Source organism: Panthera pardus, unplaced genomic scaffold, assembly GCF_024362965.1.
Source record: "Panthera pardus isolate Hobbes unplaced genomic scaffold, ASM2436296v1 HiC_scaffold_25, whole genome shotgun sequence".
Lineage (NCBI taxonomy): Eukaryota > Metazoa > Chordata > Mammalia > Carnivora > Felidae > Panthera > Panthera pardus.
The window spans coordinates 46,038,242-46,056,698 of NW_026526821.1; the positions used below are offsets into that span (position 1 = coordinate 46,038,242).

An 18,457-nucleotide genomic window follows, 5' to 3' on the forward strand; every position below is an offset into this window, starting at 1 on the left:
TCAAAAATAAATAAATATTAAAAAAAAAAAAAAAAAGATCAAGTAAAGTGCTCCCGCCCAGCGGTGCCCCCACCCTCCCAGCCTCTATCAAGGTGGGGGGTTAGTAGTCAGGACCACTTCTCACTTGTCCCTTACAGGGGCTCCTTGCCTCGGGGTGGGCTACGGTCTGTCTCAGGAGAATTCTGAAGGGTGAGAGGAAAGGGAGACTGCAGACTTCGGGCGGAGAGGCCAGGGCACCGCGGCCACGCCGCGTCCTGCCTGGACACAGGCCAGTCCCTTCGGAGCCGACCTGCGCAGCCTTAAAAGAGGCCCCGCCTCCTACCCCACCCTCTCCCCCGCCCCTCCACGCCGTCCCGCCCCCCCGCGGCCCTCTGTCCCGCCCATCCACGGCGCCCCGCCCCTGCAGACCTCCGCCCCGCCCCCTGTGCGGCGGCCTAGGCCCTGTTTACCCGCGGTGCATGGTGGGGCCGTCGCCTGGGACAACCCAGCCACCCGACAGTCCCTTGGCGTTGCAGAGCGAGCGCGGCGGCGGTGGCATGCACCCGGCCTTCTCATCCTCAGCGCCCCTGGCGAGCCCCGACTACTACGAGAGGCTGGGCCGCCTCCAGCACGGGCTGCGGGACAGGTACGGCCTACCCGGGGCGGGGGCGGGGAGTGGGCCCGGCCGAGGGTTAGCTGGTGCCCTAACCCCTGTTCCCTGCCACTCCCCGCGCCGTGTTTCCCAGGGCCCGGATCCGCCCGCGACGCCCCCCCCCCCCCGCCCCAAGTTTTTGGTGGGGCCTGGAGGACAAAGTTTACCAAATACCGTGGCCCACTGCCTTTATTGGAGGTCTCTGCCGGAAGATGCGGCCGCATCACTGCATGTGCCTAGAAGTGAGAGTGGGATTCTTCTGCCTGTCACTCTCAGTCACGCTTTGTGAATTTCTCTACTCCCCTTCTACACGCCTCCTCCCCTGTCTCTCTTCAAATTGTCATCCCACCCTGACAGCTGCACTGCATCAATGATGACAAGTCCAGGAACGCAGGCGGGGAGTGTGTGTGTGTTTGTGTGTGTGTGTGAGAAACATATGCAGGAAACATTTAAATGCAGGAAGCATTTTGGGGAGGAACGAAGGCTGGCCAGATTTCCAGCAGAGGTGAAATTTACAGCAGAAGTCCAGCTTCCAGAGGGTTCATCATACTTTGATTAAGACATGAAAGATGAGAGCCACTGAAAACAGCTAGATCTGAGAGCACAGAGAGAAAATTATAAAGCAATTTACTATAAATAACCACATAAAAGATAAGTTGTTGGAACTATTATTTAGCTGCTAAATTAATTGGAGTTGGAAATCTCATTAGTTGACAAGAAAGGAAATAGATATTTGGATCACTTGATAAACAAAGCGTTTAATGAATGTTAAAAGTTACAAAATCATTTCAGTGAAGAGGAGAGCTTTGTGTGTGACAATTCTAAAATGACAACAATAATTACATGTAAAGGCAGGAGTAAGTGGTTATGAAAAGGAATTATATTCATCTTATCCTAGATTTAATTCTTGTCAAATATTTATAGAGCATCCACACAGGCCTCCATAATTGTCCTCACCATATTTTATCCCTCAGTCCTTTTCTATATCCTATTTTTCTTTCTGACATATTGCCACTCACCCACTCTGGGGACCTCCTCACCTCCAACTTAAAAAAAAATATCACTTCCTGCAGTGCTTTCCATGTGGCAAGTATTGATCAACCCATTCTCTAAATTATGTGATCTCTATATTTTTGTAGCACTGTAGACAAGTGGCTTAAGTAACTCGCTCCCTGCTGAGATGCAGAATTCCAAGAGGACAGGAACCATATCTAGCTGGATCTTTAGCTGATAATAGAGTAGCTGAGGTGGAGGAGGAACTTGACAAATGTTTGTTGAGTGAATGGCAGAAATCCCAAAGTCAACCATCCAGGGTCTAGCTGTTATGAATGTTTTATATACAACACTGTAGCCACCCATTGTCACTAAATCATGACCATTTTTAGTCAACCAGGAAAAGTGAACAGTATGATATTTCAAAGACAGTATTAAATGTTTGCACACACCTTATAGTTAAAAGACAAGACACTGGTCTGCACATTAGTGCACCCAAAGTGCTTTTTGACTCTGTTTTGCCAGAAGAATAGCTTAGTTATCTAAGGCCTTCCGTTATCTCTTAGCCCAACTTCTTTTTTTTTAAATGTTTATTTTTAAGAGACAGAGTGGGGGACACAGAATCTGAAGCAGACTCTGAGCTGTCAGCACACTTAACCAGCTGAGCCACCCGGGCACCCCTCTTAGCCCAGCTTCTAATTTTAAAATGTTACTGGTTCAAATGGCATTCTTTTTGAACTAAGTTCATTGTGAGTTATCATTTTTGCTTCCATGCTAGGAACACCTGGCTGCTTATAGTCCTTATGGTATAATAACTGTAATGATTAGTACTCACTTTATGTTTAACACTTAATGTTTTAACTGTTAAGCAAGGTGAGGCTGTTGAAATTATATAAGGAATTCAAATCAGATTTTATAGCCTATTCACGGTTCTGCATTTGGAGGTTTTAAATTTATTTTTTTACTTAGTACAAATCTGTTGCAGTGTGTATTCATATTTCATTTTAAAAGTCCATAACTATCTCCAATGCATAGTAAGCACAGAGGCAAATAACTTTGAATACAGAGAAACTGCAGTAGACATGTGGAAAGTTGGTTTCTACTCTAGGAACAGTTGTGTGACCTTGAGTAGTTTATTCAGCTTCTCTGAACCTTAGTTCTTTACCAGAAATGAAGAGCATTGAATTATATGTAAGGTAAAACCATAGGTTTTTTTTTTTCTCTAGTAACTAGCTTCATACTAAAAAAGTTGAAATCTGTAGTTTTGCAGGGTGCCTGGGTAGCTCAGTCAGGTAAGCATCTGACTATGGCTCAGGTCATGATCTTGTGATCTGTGAGTTCAAGCCCTGCATTGGGCTCTGTGCTGACAGCTCAGAGCCTGGAGCCTGCTTCAGATTCTGTGTCTCCCTCTCTCTCTGCCCCTCCCCCGTGCGCTCTCTGTCTCTCTCTCTGAAAAATAAATAAACATTAAAAAAAAAGGAATCTGTAGTTTTGCAAAGCAACAAGTAATGAACATCATTGTTTGTATCCTATTTGACTGTTTGAGTGTACTTGCTTTTTGTTTAGTTTTGGTTTTTAACCAATTTCAGTGACTGCAAGGATTGTAAAACTTCAGAGTCCTTTTAAAATCTGCATCCCTGGATCATCACAGCTGCTTTATCAGTCCAGAAATTTCCTGGAGGTGGGAGATTAAAAAAAAAAAACACAAAACTTGCCCTTTTCTGGCCTCCTTAGAGCTGGGACATTGTGGTGTTAGCTCTAATAACTGGGCCTTTCTCTTGTAAGTGGTATATTTCTAGCCCAGATTGTCTCAGCTGTAGTCACATGTAGGTGTACTTATATAGTCTTAATTTTTTCCTCTTTGTATATGGTGTTTTCTCTGCACTGTGGTGAAATCAGTCATAGAATCTTAAAGAGCCTGCTGGAGTGACTCATTACCGTGTGTGTAGTGCCACGAGCACGGTAGAAACATGTGAGTGGAATTGACTCTTATATAATTATATAAAAACATCCCTTTAAAAGGCCCATTAACCAGCCCCAGTTCTTTCAATGCCAGTATTGATTCAGAGTGAGATATCATAATGGTCCAGAAATTGATTCTAAGGTATTAGTTGAGTAAAGCTGAAGTTGGTGTTGAGGCAAAAACAGAATAAAAAGTGGCTTAAAAGGAGAAAAGGGAACCATGTGGCTCTGCTGTAAAGACCACCCAGCTGTGTTAACCTTTGAATGGTCCAGGGGCACCTGGGTGGCTCAGCTGATTGAGCATCTGACTCTTGATTTTGGCTCAGGTCATGATATCACAGTTGTAGTATCAATCTCCATCTTGGGGCTCTGTGCTGAACCTGCAGCCTGCTTAGGATTCTCTCCCTCTGCCCCTCCCCTCCTGTGTGAGCTCTCTCTCTCAAAAAACAAAAACAAAAACAAAAAAACAGAGCACCTGGGTTGCTCAGTGGTTAAGCCTCCAACTCGGTTTTGGCCTAGGTCATGATCTCATGGTTCATGGGTTCAAGCCCTGCATTGGGCTCCGTGCTGACAGTGCAGAGCCTGCTTGGGATTCTCTCTTTCCCCTCTCTCTCTCTGCCCCTCCCCTGCGCTCTCTCTCTCTCTCTCTCAAAATAAACAAACATTAAAACAATGGTCCAGGTGAGGGGTGCAGGTGACGGAAACCATAGGCTATGGATACATATCCCAGGGCTGGTGTTTCAGATATTCTGAAATAAAGATTTAGTATGTAAGGGTTGCAGGAGATCCTCCCTGTAAACCTTTCTCTGGCTTAAACAAAAATTTTTTTAATGTTTATTTGTTTTTGAAAGAGAAAGAGCAAAAGGGGGGGGGGGGGGCAGAGAGAAAGGGACACAGAATCCGAAGCAGGCTCCCGGCTCTGAGCTGTCAGCACAGAGCCCGACACGGGCGCAAACCCACAAACCGTGAGATCATGACCTGAGCCGTAGTCAGATGCTTAACTGACTGAGCCACCCAGGCGTCCCTCTGTGGCTTTTTATTGAGGGAGATGTTTTGTTTTACATCTTAAATTTAAACTAGAAATGAAGGACAGCATTCTGAAGCTCTGCAGTGTGGTGAGGAGGTTGGGGAAAGGGCCTGTGATTAAGAGTTAATGAGACTAGCATTATGTTGTCTGGAGCGTAAGGCCAGAAAGTGTGATTTTTCACCATATGAAGTGTCATAATAGAGAAGTGTAACCTGCAGATGTCTGTATGTACTAAAGACAGAGCAGGAACAAAGAAGTTTTATCTTTGTGATTAAAAAGAACTTGCTGCACGGGAGATGATGGATTCCCAAAAAGGCTGTGGTCCTTTTTCACTAGAGGTCATAGGTGAATTTTTAAAATTATTTTTATTTTTAATTTTTTTAATGTTTATTTATTTTTGAGAGAGAGAGAGAGAGAGAGAGAGGCAGAGAGAAAGAGGGAGACACAGAATCCAAAGCAGGCTCCAGGCTCTCTGCTCTCAGCATAGAGCCTGATGTGGGTCTTGAACCCCTGGACTGTGAGATCATGACCTGAGCTGATGTCGGACACTTAACTGAGTGAGCCACCCAGGCACCTCAAAATTATTTTGAATTAAATTCAAGCTTACAAAAAAAGTTGCAGGTGTCTAGTATTCCCCTCACCCAGATTCCCCAACTCTTAACATTGTATTCCATTTTTTTCTATTTTGTCTATCAACCTGTTTAAAATCATTAGTCTTTTCTGAACCATTTGAGAACTACAGAAATGATGCCCCATTACTCCTAAAAATTGTCTATTTCCAAAAAGGGATGCTCCCTTACATGATTACCCTATAACTCTCCCAGTAAGAAAATCAACACTGATTGATACCAGTACCCAGACTCCAATAAAATTTCACCATGTGTCCATTTTGCCAACTGTCCCAAGGCTGTGTTTTTCCTTTAATGGTCCAGGCTCCCATCTGTGCACCCATGTTGCCATGTCTCTTTAGTCTCCCCAGATCCAGTCTGGAGCTATTCCTTAGTCATTCCCTGTCTTGTGTTCCTGAAAGTTTCATAGAGTACAACTTTCATTCCAGAGGGTGATCCTCAAGCTGGGTCCATCTGATGGTTCCTCATGACCAGACTCTGATCTCGTTTCTTGACAAAAATAGCATAGAAATGAAGCATGACATCAGGGGCACAAGGTCATAGATACACTTAGGGTCTTTCTGTCTTTGTAATTTAGTGACAGCTAGCTGACTGTCCAGTCATTCATTCTATATGAGCTAAGTGTTGAGCATGAAATCTTAGAAGAGGAAAAAGCGACTAATAAAAATTTCTAACATGGAAGCACTTATATCATATTTCCTTCATTTCTTTTCTAAGTTCACTCTTAGAAGATGAGAAAGTAAAGATCTGTGTGGAGCTACTACTTAAAAAAATGGTGTCTCTGAATTTTTTCCTTGTAATCTTTTTTTTCCTTTTTAGGCATGGGCATACCCCAATTAAGGAATAGATTGTGGGGTGCCTGGGTGGCTCAGTCGGTTAAGCGTCCAATTTCGGCTCAGGTCATGATCTCATGGTTTGTGGGTTTGAGCCCCACCTTGGGCTCTGTGCTGACAGCTCAGAGCCTGGACTCTGCTTTGGATTCTGTGTCTCCCTCTCTCTCTGCTCCTCCCTCACTCATGCTTTGTCTCTCTCTCAAAAATAAATAAACATTAAAAAAAAAAAAGATAGATTGTGTTGCCCAAGCCAAGATTCAGTGTTTGGATTTTGGACCCCATTTTCCCATTAACAGAATTTGGTTAAATGGAAGTTTCCATTCTAGATTATGCTAAGCAAAGAAATTTACTTATAATGCAACTAACAGAGTAACTTTTGAGATTTTTTTTTTAGAAGGGAAAATATATCTGAAGGAAAATGGAAACTAATAATTAAGAGTTCCAAAATGGAATGTGGGCTCAGCCCCTTTCCCTTAGCAGGCCACCCGAGGTCACCTTCTGTTTGGAGATGTCTTTGATTCACAGTCTTTTTTTTTTTTTTTTTTCTTGGCATTTTTCTTGCAGACATTATGTGATTTCTCTTTTGGCCTTTAGTTAGTATTAATTTAGATTAGCAATTTGGCTTCAGTGGAAGCTGGTATGTTGGTGGTAGAACAGAACCCCCCATGGTCAAACCCCCCAAGGGCTCTTTCTGGGATTGGGATGGCTAGTCCTGTTCAGCAGCTTTACCCCGTAGCCCCTTGGCTTTGGCTATTGCCACCTTGTCTGCTGCCCAGTTTCCCTTCCTCTTATCAGGCTTGGGCATATAGGTGTGCAGAGTAAGGTCTGTCCTCTAGCTTACTGCCAGCAGTCACCTGAACAACACAAGCTAATAAATCTTTAGTGGAGTAGCTCTATGGAATGGCAGTCAGTGACAGATCATGATGTTACAAAGATATAGAAAGAAATTCCTCCAAATTTGAAGTAATTGTGTTAGGGGACTTGATCTTTATTAAATGTGAATGGGGTTGGGCCTACTTTTCAGAGACATGGCTCTACCCAAGTCTGGTTGGGAGTAGAGCAAGCCACCAATCTTCACTCCAAGGTGGATTTGTGGAAGTGTGATGTCTTGACCTGGCGGGACCCCTATCATGCATATGCCACTGTCCAGAGAAATCTGGCCATATTATATTTTATGTATTCATGTTTCTTATTGTCTGTCCTTCCCCACTTCTCTCTCTCTCAAAAAAAAACAAATACAAAAACAAATTCAGGGCACTTGGGTGGCTCAGTGGTTAAGCCTCCAACTCGGTTTTGGCCTAGGTCATGATTTCATGGTTCGTGGGTTCAAGCCCACGTTTGAACTCCATGCTGACATGTGCAAAGCCTGCTTGGGATTCTCTTTTTCCCTCTCTCTCTCTGCCCCTCCCCTTCTCTCTCTCTCTCTCTCTCTCTCTCTCTCTCTCTCTCTCTCTCTCAAAATAAATAAATAAACATTAAAACAATGGTCCAGGTGAGGACTAGAATGTCAGCTGCTTGACAGCAGAGGCCTTGGTTGTCTTGTTCCCCATGTTAGTCTTCAGGACTAGAACAGTGCCTGGCTCATCATGGAACTCAAGAAATTCTTATTGAATGAATGAATCTACCTTCCAGTCTTTTCTTAGTGCATTTCCCCCATTTACTTTGAAAATCTTGTTCTTTTTACTTCATATTGGTATCGTTTTGCTTTCTAGACTCCCATGGTGACTACCAAATGTTTTTGTGACTTGAGTTTCAATCAGCTGGCATTTTCTGCTTCTTAGAGAGTCCAGAGATGCATTCTCACAAAGGTGTAATTTCAAAAGAGATCATGTTCTAAATCCAGCTGCTTATTACTTATCAGTGTAATTTATTCATAAAGTGTTTTCTTTCTATTTTATAGTGAAAAAAAGAGACTGGACCTGGAAAAGAAACTTTATGAATATAATCAGTCTGATGTATGCAGGTAAGATGTGATAGTGGGAACAGTTTTTAAACCAATTGGCATATGTTAATCAAAAAAGTGTAACCCTAATGTATGTTACAGATACCATAATTGCAGTACTTTTACCATTCTCTTATGTCTAATATGTAATCATTTCAAGTAAATACTGAAATTTAATATAATCACTATCAAATGTAGGAATAAATTTGGCTAAATTTTGTGTAAGATGATTTTATTTTCGCTATTTGGTATTCGTGGTATTTCAGAATCTATTTTGCTTAAATGTCTGAGGAATAAGATGCATCATAGTCTTTATCTTTTTGATCACAATTTAAACACATTGAGCCTGTGTAATGATTAAGGCATAATGACTATAGCTGACCTTTCAACAAACTGTTGAAGGCAGGTGATGTCTCATTTGTTCATGGATATTTGACAATGCCTGTGAAAATTATTATGAGCAATGGATAATATAAATGTTGTCCTTTCCAGGTTACTTAATCTGAAGAGCCAACTTTTAATATTTTTAATTCTATTTTATGTAAATTGAACTTCATCCTTAAGCCAAATGTGTGGTATTACCTCCAATATTATTCATATGAAAAATTTCTGGCTATGATAGCATTAATTTTGTGATTTAGCCACATCATAAGATGAGTGAGAAATGAAAACACCTCATCCAGAAGAGAGATTTAAAACCAAATCACCCATCAGGTCCATTTATTTCCTCCTATGCAAAATTATTCTTTGGTTTTAGGATTGAGTGTACTTCCAAGGATACCAGTCATGGTGGACATTGATATGTCCCCAGTAGTTCTAGAAGAGACAAGAAGCCAGTAAAATAGTGTAAGGAATAGCAGTGTTATGGATGCCATGGCCTCAGAAGTGGGCCCAAGTCTGAGAGCATCTGTGGCAGCTGCCAGTTTTCTAGACTGCAGCCAAGAGGGTGGCCAATGGAGTGTAGACTTTTCCTGCAGCCTGTTTGGGGGCGGCTTCCTGGCATAATGGTGATGGGAAGGGGGAGGTAAGAAGAGACTGGAGACTTTTAGCAAGCTGTCAGTTTGCTGAGTCTGTTCCCCTCTTGTTTCCTAGAAGACAGAGGGTATGATTTGCTAAAAAATATCCTTTCTTTGACTGCCCAACAGGATAAAATCCAAACTGTCTAACATGGCTGTTTCAACCTGGTTTCCCCCCGAGAAGGCAGAGTCTGAGATAAGGGTTTGTATGTAGATGGTAGTTTATTTTAGGAAGTGGTCACATAAAACTGGCAAGCAGGGCTGGGAAGAATGAAATAGGAGCTGGTCACTGCTGTGGGCACCTGGGGCTCCACCCTTTTAGATCTTCAGAGGAGCCATGTAGATTGCCTCTCTGCTCCTCACAAGTGTTCACTCAAGAGAAGGAAGGGGGGCCATTTACCTATCCGTAATCCCACATTGGACAGGGCCACCAGGGAGGTGTTAACTCCTTCTCACATCCATGCTGCAAACACAGAGAAGCAGCCCTGGAAAAGCAAGATACCAGGTGCTACCATGGCTGGAGAGGAAATGCTGGGCCAGGAGGATGTAAGGAGGGCCTGAGAAGTATCCGGAACAACAGCTTACCAGACCCTCCATTATCTTCCCCTGGTTCATTTTCATCATCACCCTCTTTCATCAGCCTCCACTAACATGTTACACAGAATCTTCAGTGTCTGAAGCATGACAAGGACTTTCGTAGTATCATGTAAGCAGGTGGGTTTTGTTACCAGGGACTTCTGTTCAGTCTGAGCCCCACCAGCAGTTAGCCATGTGCCATTAGGATAATTACTTCAACATTCTGTACCTCCATTCCTTTATCTGTCAAATGGGGATAATGGTAGCTATGAGGACTTAACAGAGCCTTAAAGCAGTATCTGGCCCTGTGTAAGAGTCAATAATTTATTATTTGTTGCTATTTTTAAAATCAGTATTACTGTTATTCTTCTTAATTATTGCCTTTAAGCTTTCCAACATACTATTTCCCCTGACTGAGTGTTTCCCCTCATCTTCTCACCCTTGCTTTCCCCAGTTTTGGGTTTAATTCTCACCCACCCTTCATGTCTAAACTAAAAATTAATTTCTGTTGGGAAGGCCTTCCTGACCCCTTCAACTGGGTCAGATTGCCCACTCTGTAAGAGTCCCTGGCAGTTTTCCCTCTTAGCATTTATCACACTGCATTGGACTCATCTAATTTTTTGTTTTCCCTGTTGACTAGTGAGTGGCTTTCCTATTCACAGTACTGCACATATGAATGACTGCACGAGTGGGTGGATGACTGAAGTGGTGAGCTTTGAAGGTTCATGTGGGCAGGAATGAAACTAGACTTTGGGTGGAGAAGGCATGGTTACTATTGTATGTACTCCAGCTGGACACTGGCCACCACCAGCAACTTCACCAGGTGCCTGCATGTGGAAGACAGTATGTTAGGTTCCACCTCCATTATTGTCGCTCAGCGTCGAAAGTGGCAGATATGGGCAACAATAAAACCAGTTTTAAGTTTTTTTTGTTTCAGAAGGAAAAATGGGGACAGCCAACCAAGGTCAAAAGCACAAAATTATTAGCATTATAAAGAATTTCTTGAAAATTTTTGGCTTAGGTGTAGAGGTTTAAGGTCTATTGCTAATGAATTTTTTTCCATTTCCTTATTTCTTTTTTTAAAATTTATTTTATTTTTTAAATTTACATCTAAGTTAGCATATAGTGCAACAGTGATTTAGGTGTAGTTTCCTTAATGCCCCTTACCCATTTAGCCCATCCACCCTCCCACAACCCCTCCAGTAAACCTCTGTTCTCCATATTTAAGAGTCTCTTATGTTTTGTCTCCCTCCCTGTTTTTATATTATTTTTGCTTCCTTTCCCTTATATTCATCTGTTTTGTATCTTAAAGTCCTCATATGAGTGAAGTCATATGATATTTGTCTTTCTCTAATTTTGCTTAGCATAATGCCCTCTAGTTCCATCCACGTAGTTGCAAATGACAAGATTTCATTCTTTTTGATTGCCGAGTAATACTTCATTGTGTGTGTGTGTGTGTATGTATGTGTGTGTATATATATATATGTATATATGTGTATATGTATACATATATACATATATATATACATATATACATATATACATATATATATATATATATATATACACACACACACACATACATACACTTTTTTATCCATTCATCCATCAATGGACATTGGGCTCTTTCTGTACTTAGGCTATTGTCGATAATGCTGCTATAAACATTGGGGTGCTTCAAAGCACCATACCTGTGTCCCTCGGATAAATGCCTACTAGTGCAATTGCTGGGTCATAGGGTAGTTCTATTTTTAATTTTTTGAGGAACCTCCATACTGTTTTCCAGAGTGGCTGCACCAGTTTGCATTCTCACTAGCAATGCAAAAAAGATCCTTTCTCCACATCCTTGCCAACATCTGTTGTTGCCTGAGTTGTTAATGTTAGCCATTCTGACAGGTGCAAGGTGGTATCTCATTGTGGTTTTGATTTGTATTTCCCTGATGATGAGTGACATTGAGCATTTTTTCATGTGTCGGTTGGCCATCTGGATGTCTTCTTTGGAGAAGTGTCTATTCATGTGTTTTGCCCATTTCTTCACTGGACTATTTGTTGAGTTTGAGAAGTTCTTTATAGATTTTGGATACTAACCTCTATCTGATATGTCATTTGCAAGTATCTTCTCCCATTCCATTGGTTGCCTTTTAGTTTTGCTGATTGTTTCCTTCGCTGTGCAGAAGATTTTTGTTTTGATGAGGTCCCAATATTTCATTTTGCTTTAGTTTCTCTTGCCTCCAGTGGCATGTTGCGTAAGAAGTTGCTGCGGCCAAGTTGAAAGAAGTTTTTGCCTGCTTTCTCCTTGAGGATTTTGATGGTTTCCTGTCTGACATTGAGGTCTTTCACCCATTTTGAGTTTATTTTTGTGTCTGGTGTAAGAAAGTGGTCCAGGTTCATTTTTCTGCATCTCATTGTCCAGTTTTCCCAGCACCACTTGCTGAAGAGACTGTCTTTATTCCATTGGCTATTCTTTCCTGCTTTGTCAAAGATTAGTTGGCCATACGTTTGTGGGTCCATTTCTGGGTTCCCTATTCTGTTCCATTGATATGAGTGTCTGTTTTTGTGCCAGTAGTTGCTGATTAATTTTTAATATCTGCAGCATGTTTGCAAATCTGTTTTTAAGGGTGAACTTTTTTGTGCTTTTCATCTTAGTTTTCCTTGATAGAAGAACATGAAAATTGTGAGCACTGAGTAATGTATAGAATTATACTCCTGAAACTAATATTACATAGTGTGTTAACTATACTTGAATTAAAATATATACTTGAATTATTAGATAATAAAAATGTTGAATTATTTTATTGAACTAACAATAGAAATGCTTCATATCACGTACTCTTATGATGTAAAATTTGTGAAGAAGAAAGAGCTAGAACATGCAGGGTTGGTTCTGTGGGAAGAGTGGGCTGCACAACTTGAGCCATTCAGTGTGCCTTTTCATTTATTTGTTTATTCATTATTCATTCATTCACTCATTCATTTTTTGAGAGAAAGTACACTGGAGCAGGGGAGAGGGGCAGAGGGAGACAGAGAAAGAATCTTTAGCAGGCTCCATGCCCAGGGTGGAGCCCGACACGGGGCTCAATCTCCTCGATCTCGGGATCATGACCTGAGTCAAAATCAAGAGTTGGACGCTCAACTGAGTGAGCCACCCAAGCACCCCAATGTGTGCCTTTTGTTTTACACTTTGGATGAGAGTCTCTAAAGGTTTTGTTCACAATTTGAGTAGAGTCACAGCCTATATATTATCATAAAATATTTTAAAATATAGTAAGTTGTTGCAGTTCCTAATAAAATTTTAATATTATCTAAAGGAGAACTTTTTGGGTATTTTAAATTTTAGAATTTCTCAATGTTTATGGATTGTGGTTTGTAGTTTGATTCTATTTCCATATGAGCAGATAGTTCTGAAATTGTCTGTCATAAAAAGAATGCTAATGGACTATTCATCCGACCATGGCCACATAGCCACCGCTCTTGAAACCACATTTAATATCGAGAAAGAAATCCATATAAATCTTTATTGTGTGAATGTTATAATGTAGTCTTGTATACATTTCTCAGGAGAGTTATGCCTGGATGTGATACTCAGTGATGTTGCATTAATTTCTTCTAAAAATGTGTGTACATTCTGCTCTTTAGCTTTCAGTGTTTAGTTAGGTAAAGTATCTCAGAATACATTGTCTCATTAACAATTTTGTTTGAGAAAAATCTCTTTCTTTGATTTGTTAATGTCTAACTGCATAATTTAAAAATCTGCTTTTATTTTTCTAGAGTTAAGCTGAAGTATGTGAAACTAAAGAGATATCTGAAGGAAATATGTGAATCAGAAAAGAAGGCTCGTACTCGAAACCAAGAATATTTAAAGCGATTTGAGCATGTCCAAGCTCATGTTGGACACTTTACTACAAATACAGAGAAGCTTCAGGAACTAAAGGTAACATCTTGTTTTTCACTATATTTCTCTTTATCTCTCTTTCTTTTGCTAAAATTGGAAGGAAGTAACGAGCACTAAGTTTCAGATCAGTGGTGGTCATTAATGTTCAGTTGTTCATCCATAAGAGAATTGCTCATTTTCTCTGTGATTTACCATGTGGCCAAATTTTGATCAGGGAACTTGAAATTGAGTTTTCTTAGATTCTACTTTAGTTGAGGAATTAATGGAATATCTGTACTTTGTTATACTGCACAAATAATTAACTTGTAACAGACATGGGCACTAGTCACTACCTGGCACGTGGTATTTGGTGGCTTCATGACTGAATTTGAGCAGCATTAGGGTTCTCTCCAGAGACCGTTTCCTTCTTTAACGGGTTTTTTCCCTGGGCTCCTCTGTTCCCATCAGGCAGTGTGTTGGGAAACACTGAGGGTAGAACTGGCCCCACGGAATTCACCTTCATACTCCTCATCTGTGCGACCCAGAGCAACTGCTTTCTGCAGCCCTCTCTGATTATGGCATCTCGTTCCTTTAAGGTGCTGGGCAACCTTCTCCTCTACAGATTATGCCCAGTGAGGAGGGCTAGGCCTTTTTTCTCTAAGCAGTTGTGCTGGCCAAGGGTTGTTGCTCATGTTAACCCAACAAAATACTGGTTATAGAAGAAGTTGCCTTTAATTACTTTTTTTTTCCTCTAGCAATTTCCCCCACTGAGGCTTTATTTCAGGTACACAGGAAAATGAAAATACTATGCAGTGGTCTGAATGTTTGTGTCCTGAAATTCGTATCTTGAAATCCTAACCCTAACCAAATCCTAACCAAATGTGATGGTGTTCATACCAGGGGCCTTTGAGAGGGGCTTGTGTCATGAGGGTGGAGCTCTCATGGATGAGATTAGTGCCTTCTAAAACAGGCTCTGGAGCACTTCTACCAGGTAAGGATGCAGTGAGAAGGTACTGGCTCTGAATGAGGAAAGAGGCCCTCACCAGAAGGTGACCACACTGGTACCTTGATCTTGGACTTTCCAGCCTCCAGAATTGTGAGCAGTACATTTCTGATGTTTATAAGCCACCCAGTCAGGGATATTTTGTTATAGCAGCCTGAATGGACTAAGATAACTCACATATTCTGTACCCAGATACAGTAGTTGTAAATATTTTGGTATATTTGCTTTGTGTGTGTGTGTGTGTGTGTGTGTGTGTGTGTGTGTGTACATTTTTTCCTGAGCTGTTGAAAGTATGCTGTGGACACCATAACAGTTCTCCCCTAAATACTTAAGTGTGGATCTCCTAAGAACACAGACAATCTCCTACACAATCACACTACTATTATCACACCCAAGAAAATTAATAATGATTTCATAATACCACTTAATATCTATCTGATATTTAAATTTCCCCAGTTCCTCCCAAAATTTTCTTTATTTTTCCAGACCAGGAGCCAACTAGGGTTCACATTACATTTGCTATTTTGGTTTTTTGGTCTCTAAATCAAATTTAGTGTCCTACCACTCTTCCTTTTTTTTTTTTTTTTTTTTTCATGACACTGGCTTTTTGAAGAAGGCAATTTGGTTGCCTGTATAATGACTCACATTCAGAATTTGGTTATTTCTTTGAGGTATAATTTAACTGGAAATTTGGATTAGACCAGCACTGCCCAATAGAACTTTCTGTAGTGATAGAAATGTTCCCGATCTATACTGGTGCTAATTTAGTAGCCACTAGCCACACATGACTACTGAGCACTTAAAATGTGGCTGTGACACTAAGGACTGAACTTTTAATTTTGTTAATTTTAATTGGTTAAATTTAAATAATCACAGCTGAGGTTACATACATCCTACTGTATCCCATCAGGAGGCTTATGAGTCGTGATGTCAGGTGGTCTGACCTGAGTGAGGTTGAGTTTGATGCATTGCTTAAGATGGCAAGCTCTAGATCTCTCTTATAAGGACCTTTTCTTCCATTTGCAACTGAGCATATAATCTGTGGAGTGATAGTTTGACATCTTGGGAACATCTTGTTTCTAAATAGCCTTTTACTTAGTGGTTTTAGGATCTGTTAGTGATGCTTGAATCAGTGTGGTGGAGGTTGTGGAATGGGGATTTTCTAATTTAATCTTCCTCTTTATTAGCTTAAATTGTTCTATAAAGAAGAGCTTTCTTTCTTTTCTCTCCTCTTTCTCTTTTTTTAAGTATCACCATAGACTTACAAATTTTTTACTTAGTATATTATCAATTACTGTAGTTATTATTTTTGTTGTTTGTATTTCTCCAAATTTTGCTTGGGAGTGTCTCTTCAAATTGGCTTCTGTGTCCTTTTGGCCTGACCTCATTAATCCTGAGCCTTCTTTGCTTTGGGGCACAACATGTTCCAGGTTTACTTTGTACACCGCTGCCTCAGACATGGAATTAGCCTCTTTTCCAAGGAGCTGTGGTTCCTTTTAGTGGGGAAGGGTATTTAGAAACCAAGATCTGGAAGTAGATGTGCTCAAACAATAGCACATTTTAGCTACAGCACTACAGTTTTTTTTTTCTTTCTTAGTTTTCAAGTAGAATACTTAACATTCAAAAAGTAATTATTATAAACATTGTAGATCTCTTTGCTGTTCAGAGATTTTACAGAGAAAGTAAAAGTGATGGACAAAGCAGGGAATTTTGCCTTCCCAATAGAAAAAAGGAAATAATAGAAGTTTTCCTTTTATTTTCACATTGATGCTTTTTTACTTAATTATTGATTTGATGATATAGCCAAATGTGAGAGGGAGGAATTTGAAAGGGAGAATCCATACTTTTATATTGAGAGCATTTTGAAATGGATAAGGAATGCCTTTAGAGAACAGTCTGTGATGGCACAGAAGAGCAGATCATGTAGCTACAGTTGGGAAAGATGGGAGCACCATTGGGAGTCACCCTGAGTCCAAAGCTGAATGCAGGCAGCAATCTTTGAAACTCCAGCCAGTGACACCACTTACCTCAGCAAGCTGTACAGTAAGCAGAGATTCAGAGTGGGGAATGTTTGCCGTGCTGTCTTCCCATTCCTTTCCTCCTCTTCATTTCATCTTGGTATCCAGTGGTAGCCTTAGGAAGGCTGGAGTCTGCCCCACTCAGGTAGCAGATCTTTACCTCCACTGACTGACCACATGTAAGTCTTAGGAGAAAGGTGTTCTGGGGAAGCATATTGCCCACACACCCCACAATGCTAGGGGTATTTCCCCTTGAATAGAATATAGTTGATGCAAATGGACTAATAATTGGTAGAGTTCCAGAAAGTGAAACGAAATGAGGCAGTATGTGAGAAGTGGGGATTTGGCCCAAGTTGTATTAAGTGAATTTCTCCCTTTTTGTAAGACTGTAAGACTATTTATTATATAATATTAAAATCTTTTTAAATGGGATAAAAGCAAACATATTTTATGAATTTTTTTATTTTAAACTGATTTTATGAATTATACTACTTTGGGGTCCTATGATAATTTTCAGGGCTTTTAAGGATGTTGATTTGTCATGTCATTTTGAAAACACGGTGTTGTGGCTATATTGCTACTTGTCAGATAAAGAGGCCAACTAAGCTCAGTTCAAGAATATAAATATTAGTAGTACTGTGAAGATTGTGTCCTTCTCTCCCCCTTCCTGCCTCTACTCCCCCTCCCTGCGTTGGTGCTTGTCGAAGAGCCCCAGTTGGGCCTTAAAGCAGGTGTTTTGGTGCCCTTTGTGCTTATCTCAGGTTGGGTTCTCCTGAAGTGGACCCTGAGACAAGGATTCAAATGTAAGTGGTTCATCTGGGAAGTGCATGGGATGTCAGGAGGCAAGTGGGGAGGTGAAACAGGGAAGGACAGGTAGCTGGAAAAGGGTATATATACACTAGTATATACATATCCAAATATATTTGGATATGTATATACTAGTGTATATATACATATATATGTTTATATATATATACAAATATATGTTTTATATATATACAAAAATGTATGTTTTATATACATATATGTATATATGTGTGTACATATATAAATTGTGTGTGTGTGTGTGTGTGTGTATATATATATATATATATATATTTTTTTTTTTTTTTTAAACCAGCCTCCACAACTCCCCACAGGCCTGACCACCCTGACCCGAAGCGGATGGGCGACCCCCCAAAGGGTCTTTAAACCTCCGCGCCGGCGACGCCCTAGGTACCTGGACAGGGTGGGGGCGAGCGAGGTGGGGGACCAGGGGCCGCAAGCCGCCACCTCAACACTGACGCCTTAAGGGCCCCGCAAGGGCGCCAGCCCCAAAGCTGCCGTGCTGCTGTAGGCCCAACGGGCAACCGCCCAACAGGCCTCGCTGCCGCCACCACGGGACACCATCATCCCACCTCCCCCAACAACCCCCATGGAAAAGGGTGTATTATCAAGCCAACTACCATAGTCAGCATCTGGAACTTAACTTACAGGGAAACCCTGGCAAATGGTTCTGAGCATTTGGAATATGCAGACATGGCTCCTGAGCATCACTGATTAAAGGCTGATGACAAAGAGATGGGGGGGGGGGGAGAAATTAACCACAGGCTCCTTAGGCACAGAGACAGGAATGTTGAGACTTAGGAGCACCCAAAAGGGTCCCAGGGACATGTGTGGAGCATGGCATCTGTTTCAGCCTTCCCCATTCAAGTGCCAGGCATGAGGCTGGTATGTCAGGGCATTCAGGGAGAGTCCCCATCTGATGATATCTCTCATCTGCCTGAAATCCTTGAGTGCTTGCTCAGCCTTTCAGGATAAAGCCCAGATGCTGGCGTCTGCCTGCATACCACCCTGCAGCTCAACCTTATGACCCTTAACACACACATGTCCTTTCTCATTTCTGTCTCACACAAATATACAGACGTGCACATTTTTTCTTCCCTACTGCCTCCCTTCACCTCCTTCCTCTCTCCC

At 41.3% G+C, this 18,457-nt stretch overlaps 1 protein-coding gene across 1 annotated transcript in view; it reads left to right on the plus strand.

Moving 5' to 3' along the window:
- Positions 1-414: 414 nt before the first annotated feature.
- KIZ (kizuna centrosomal protein) overlaps positions 415-18,457 on the plus strand; it is a 143,298-nt gene continuing 125,255 nt past the window's right edge. Inside the window, exons 1-3 of the mRNA XM_019462377.2 lie at positions 415-625; positions 7,976-8,038; positions 13,378-13,540. Coding sequence (XP_019317922.2) covers positions 459-625; positions 7,976-8,038; positions 13,378-13,540 — 393 coding nt within the window. The 5' untranslated portion in view covers positions 415-458. The remainder of the gene's footprint in view (positions 626-7,975; positions 8,039-13,377; positions 13,541-18,457) is intronic.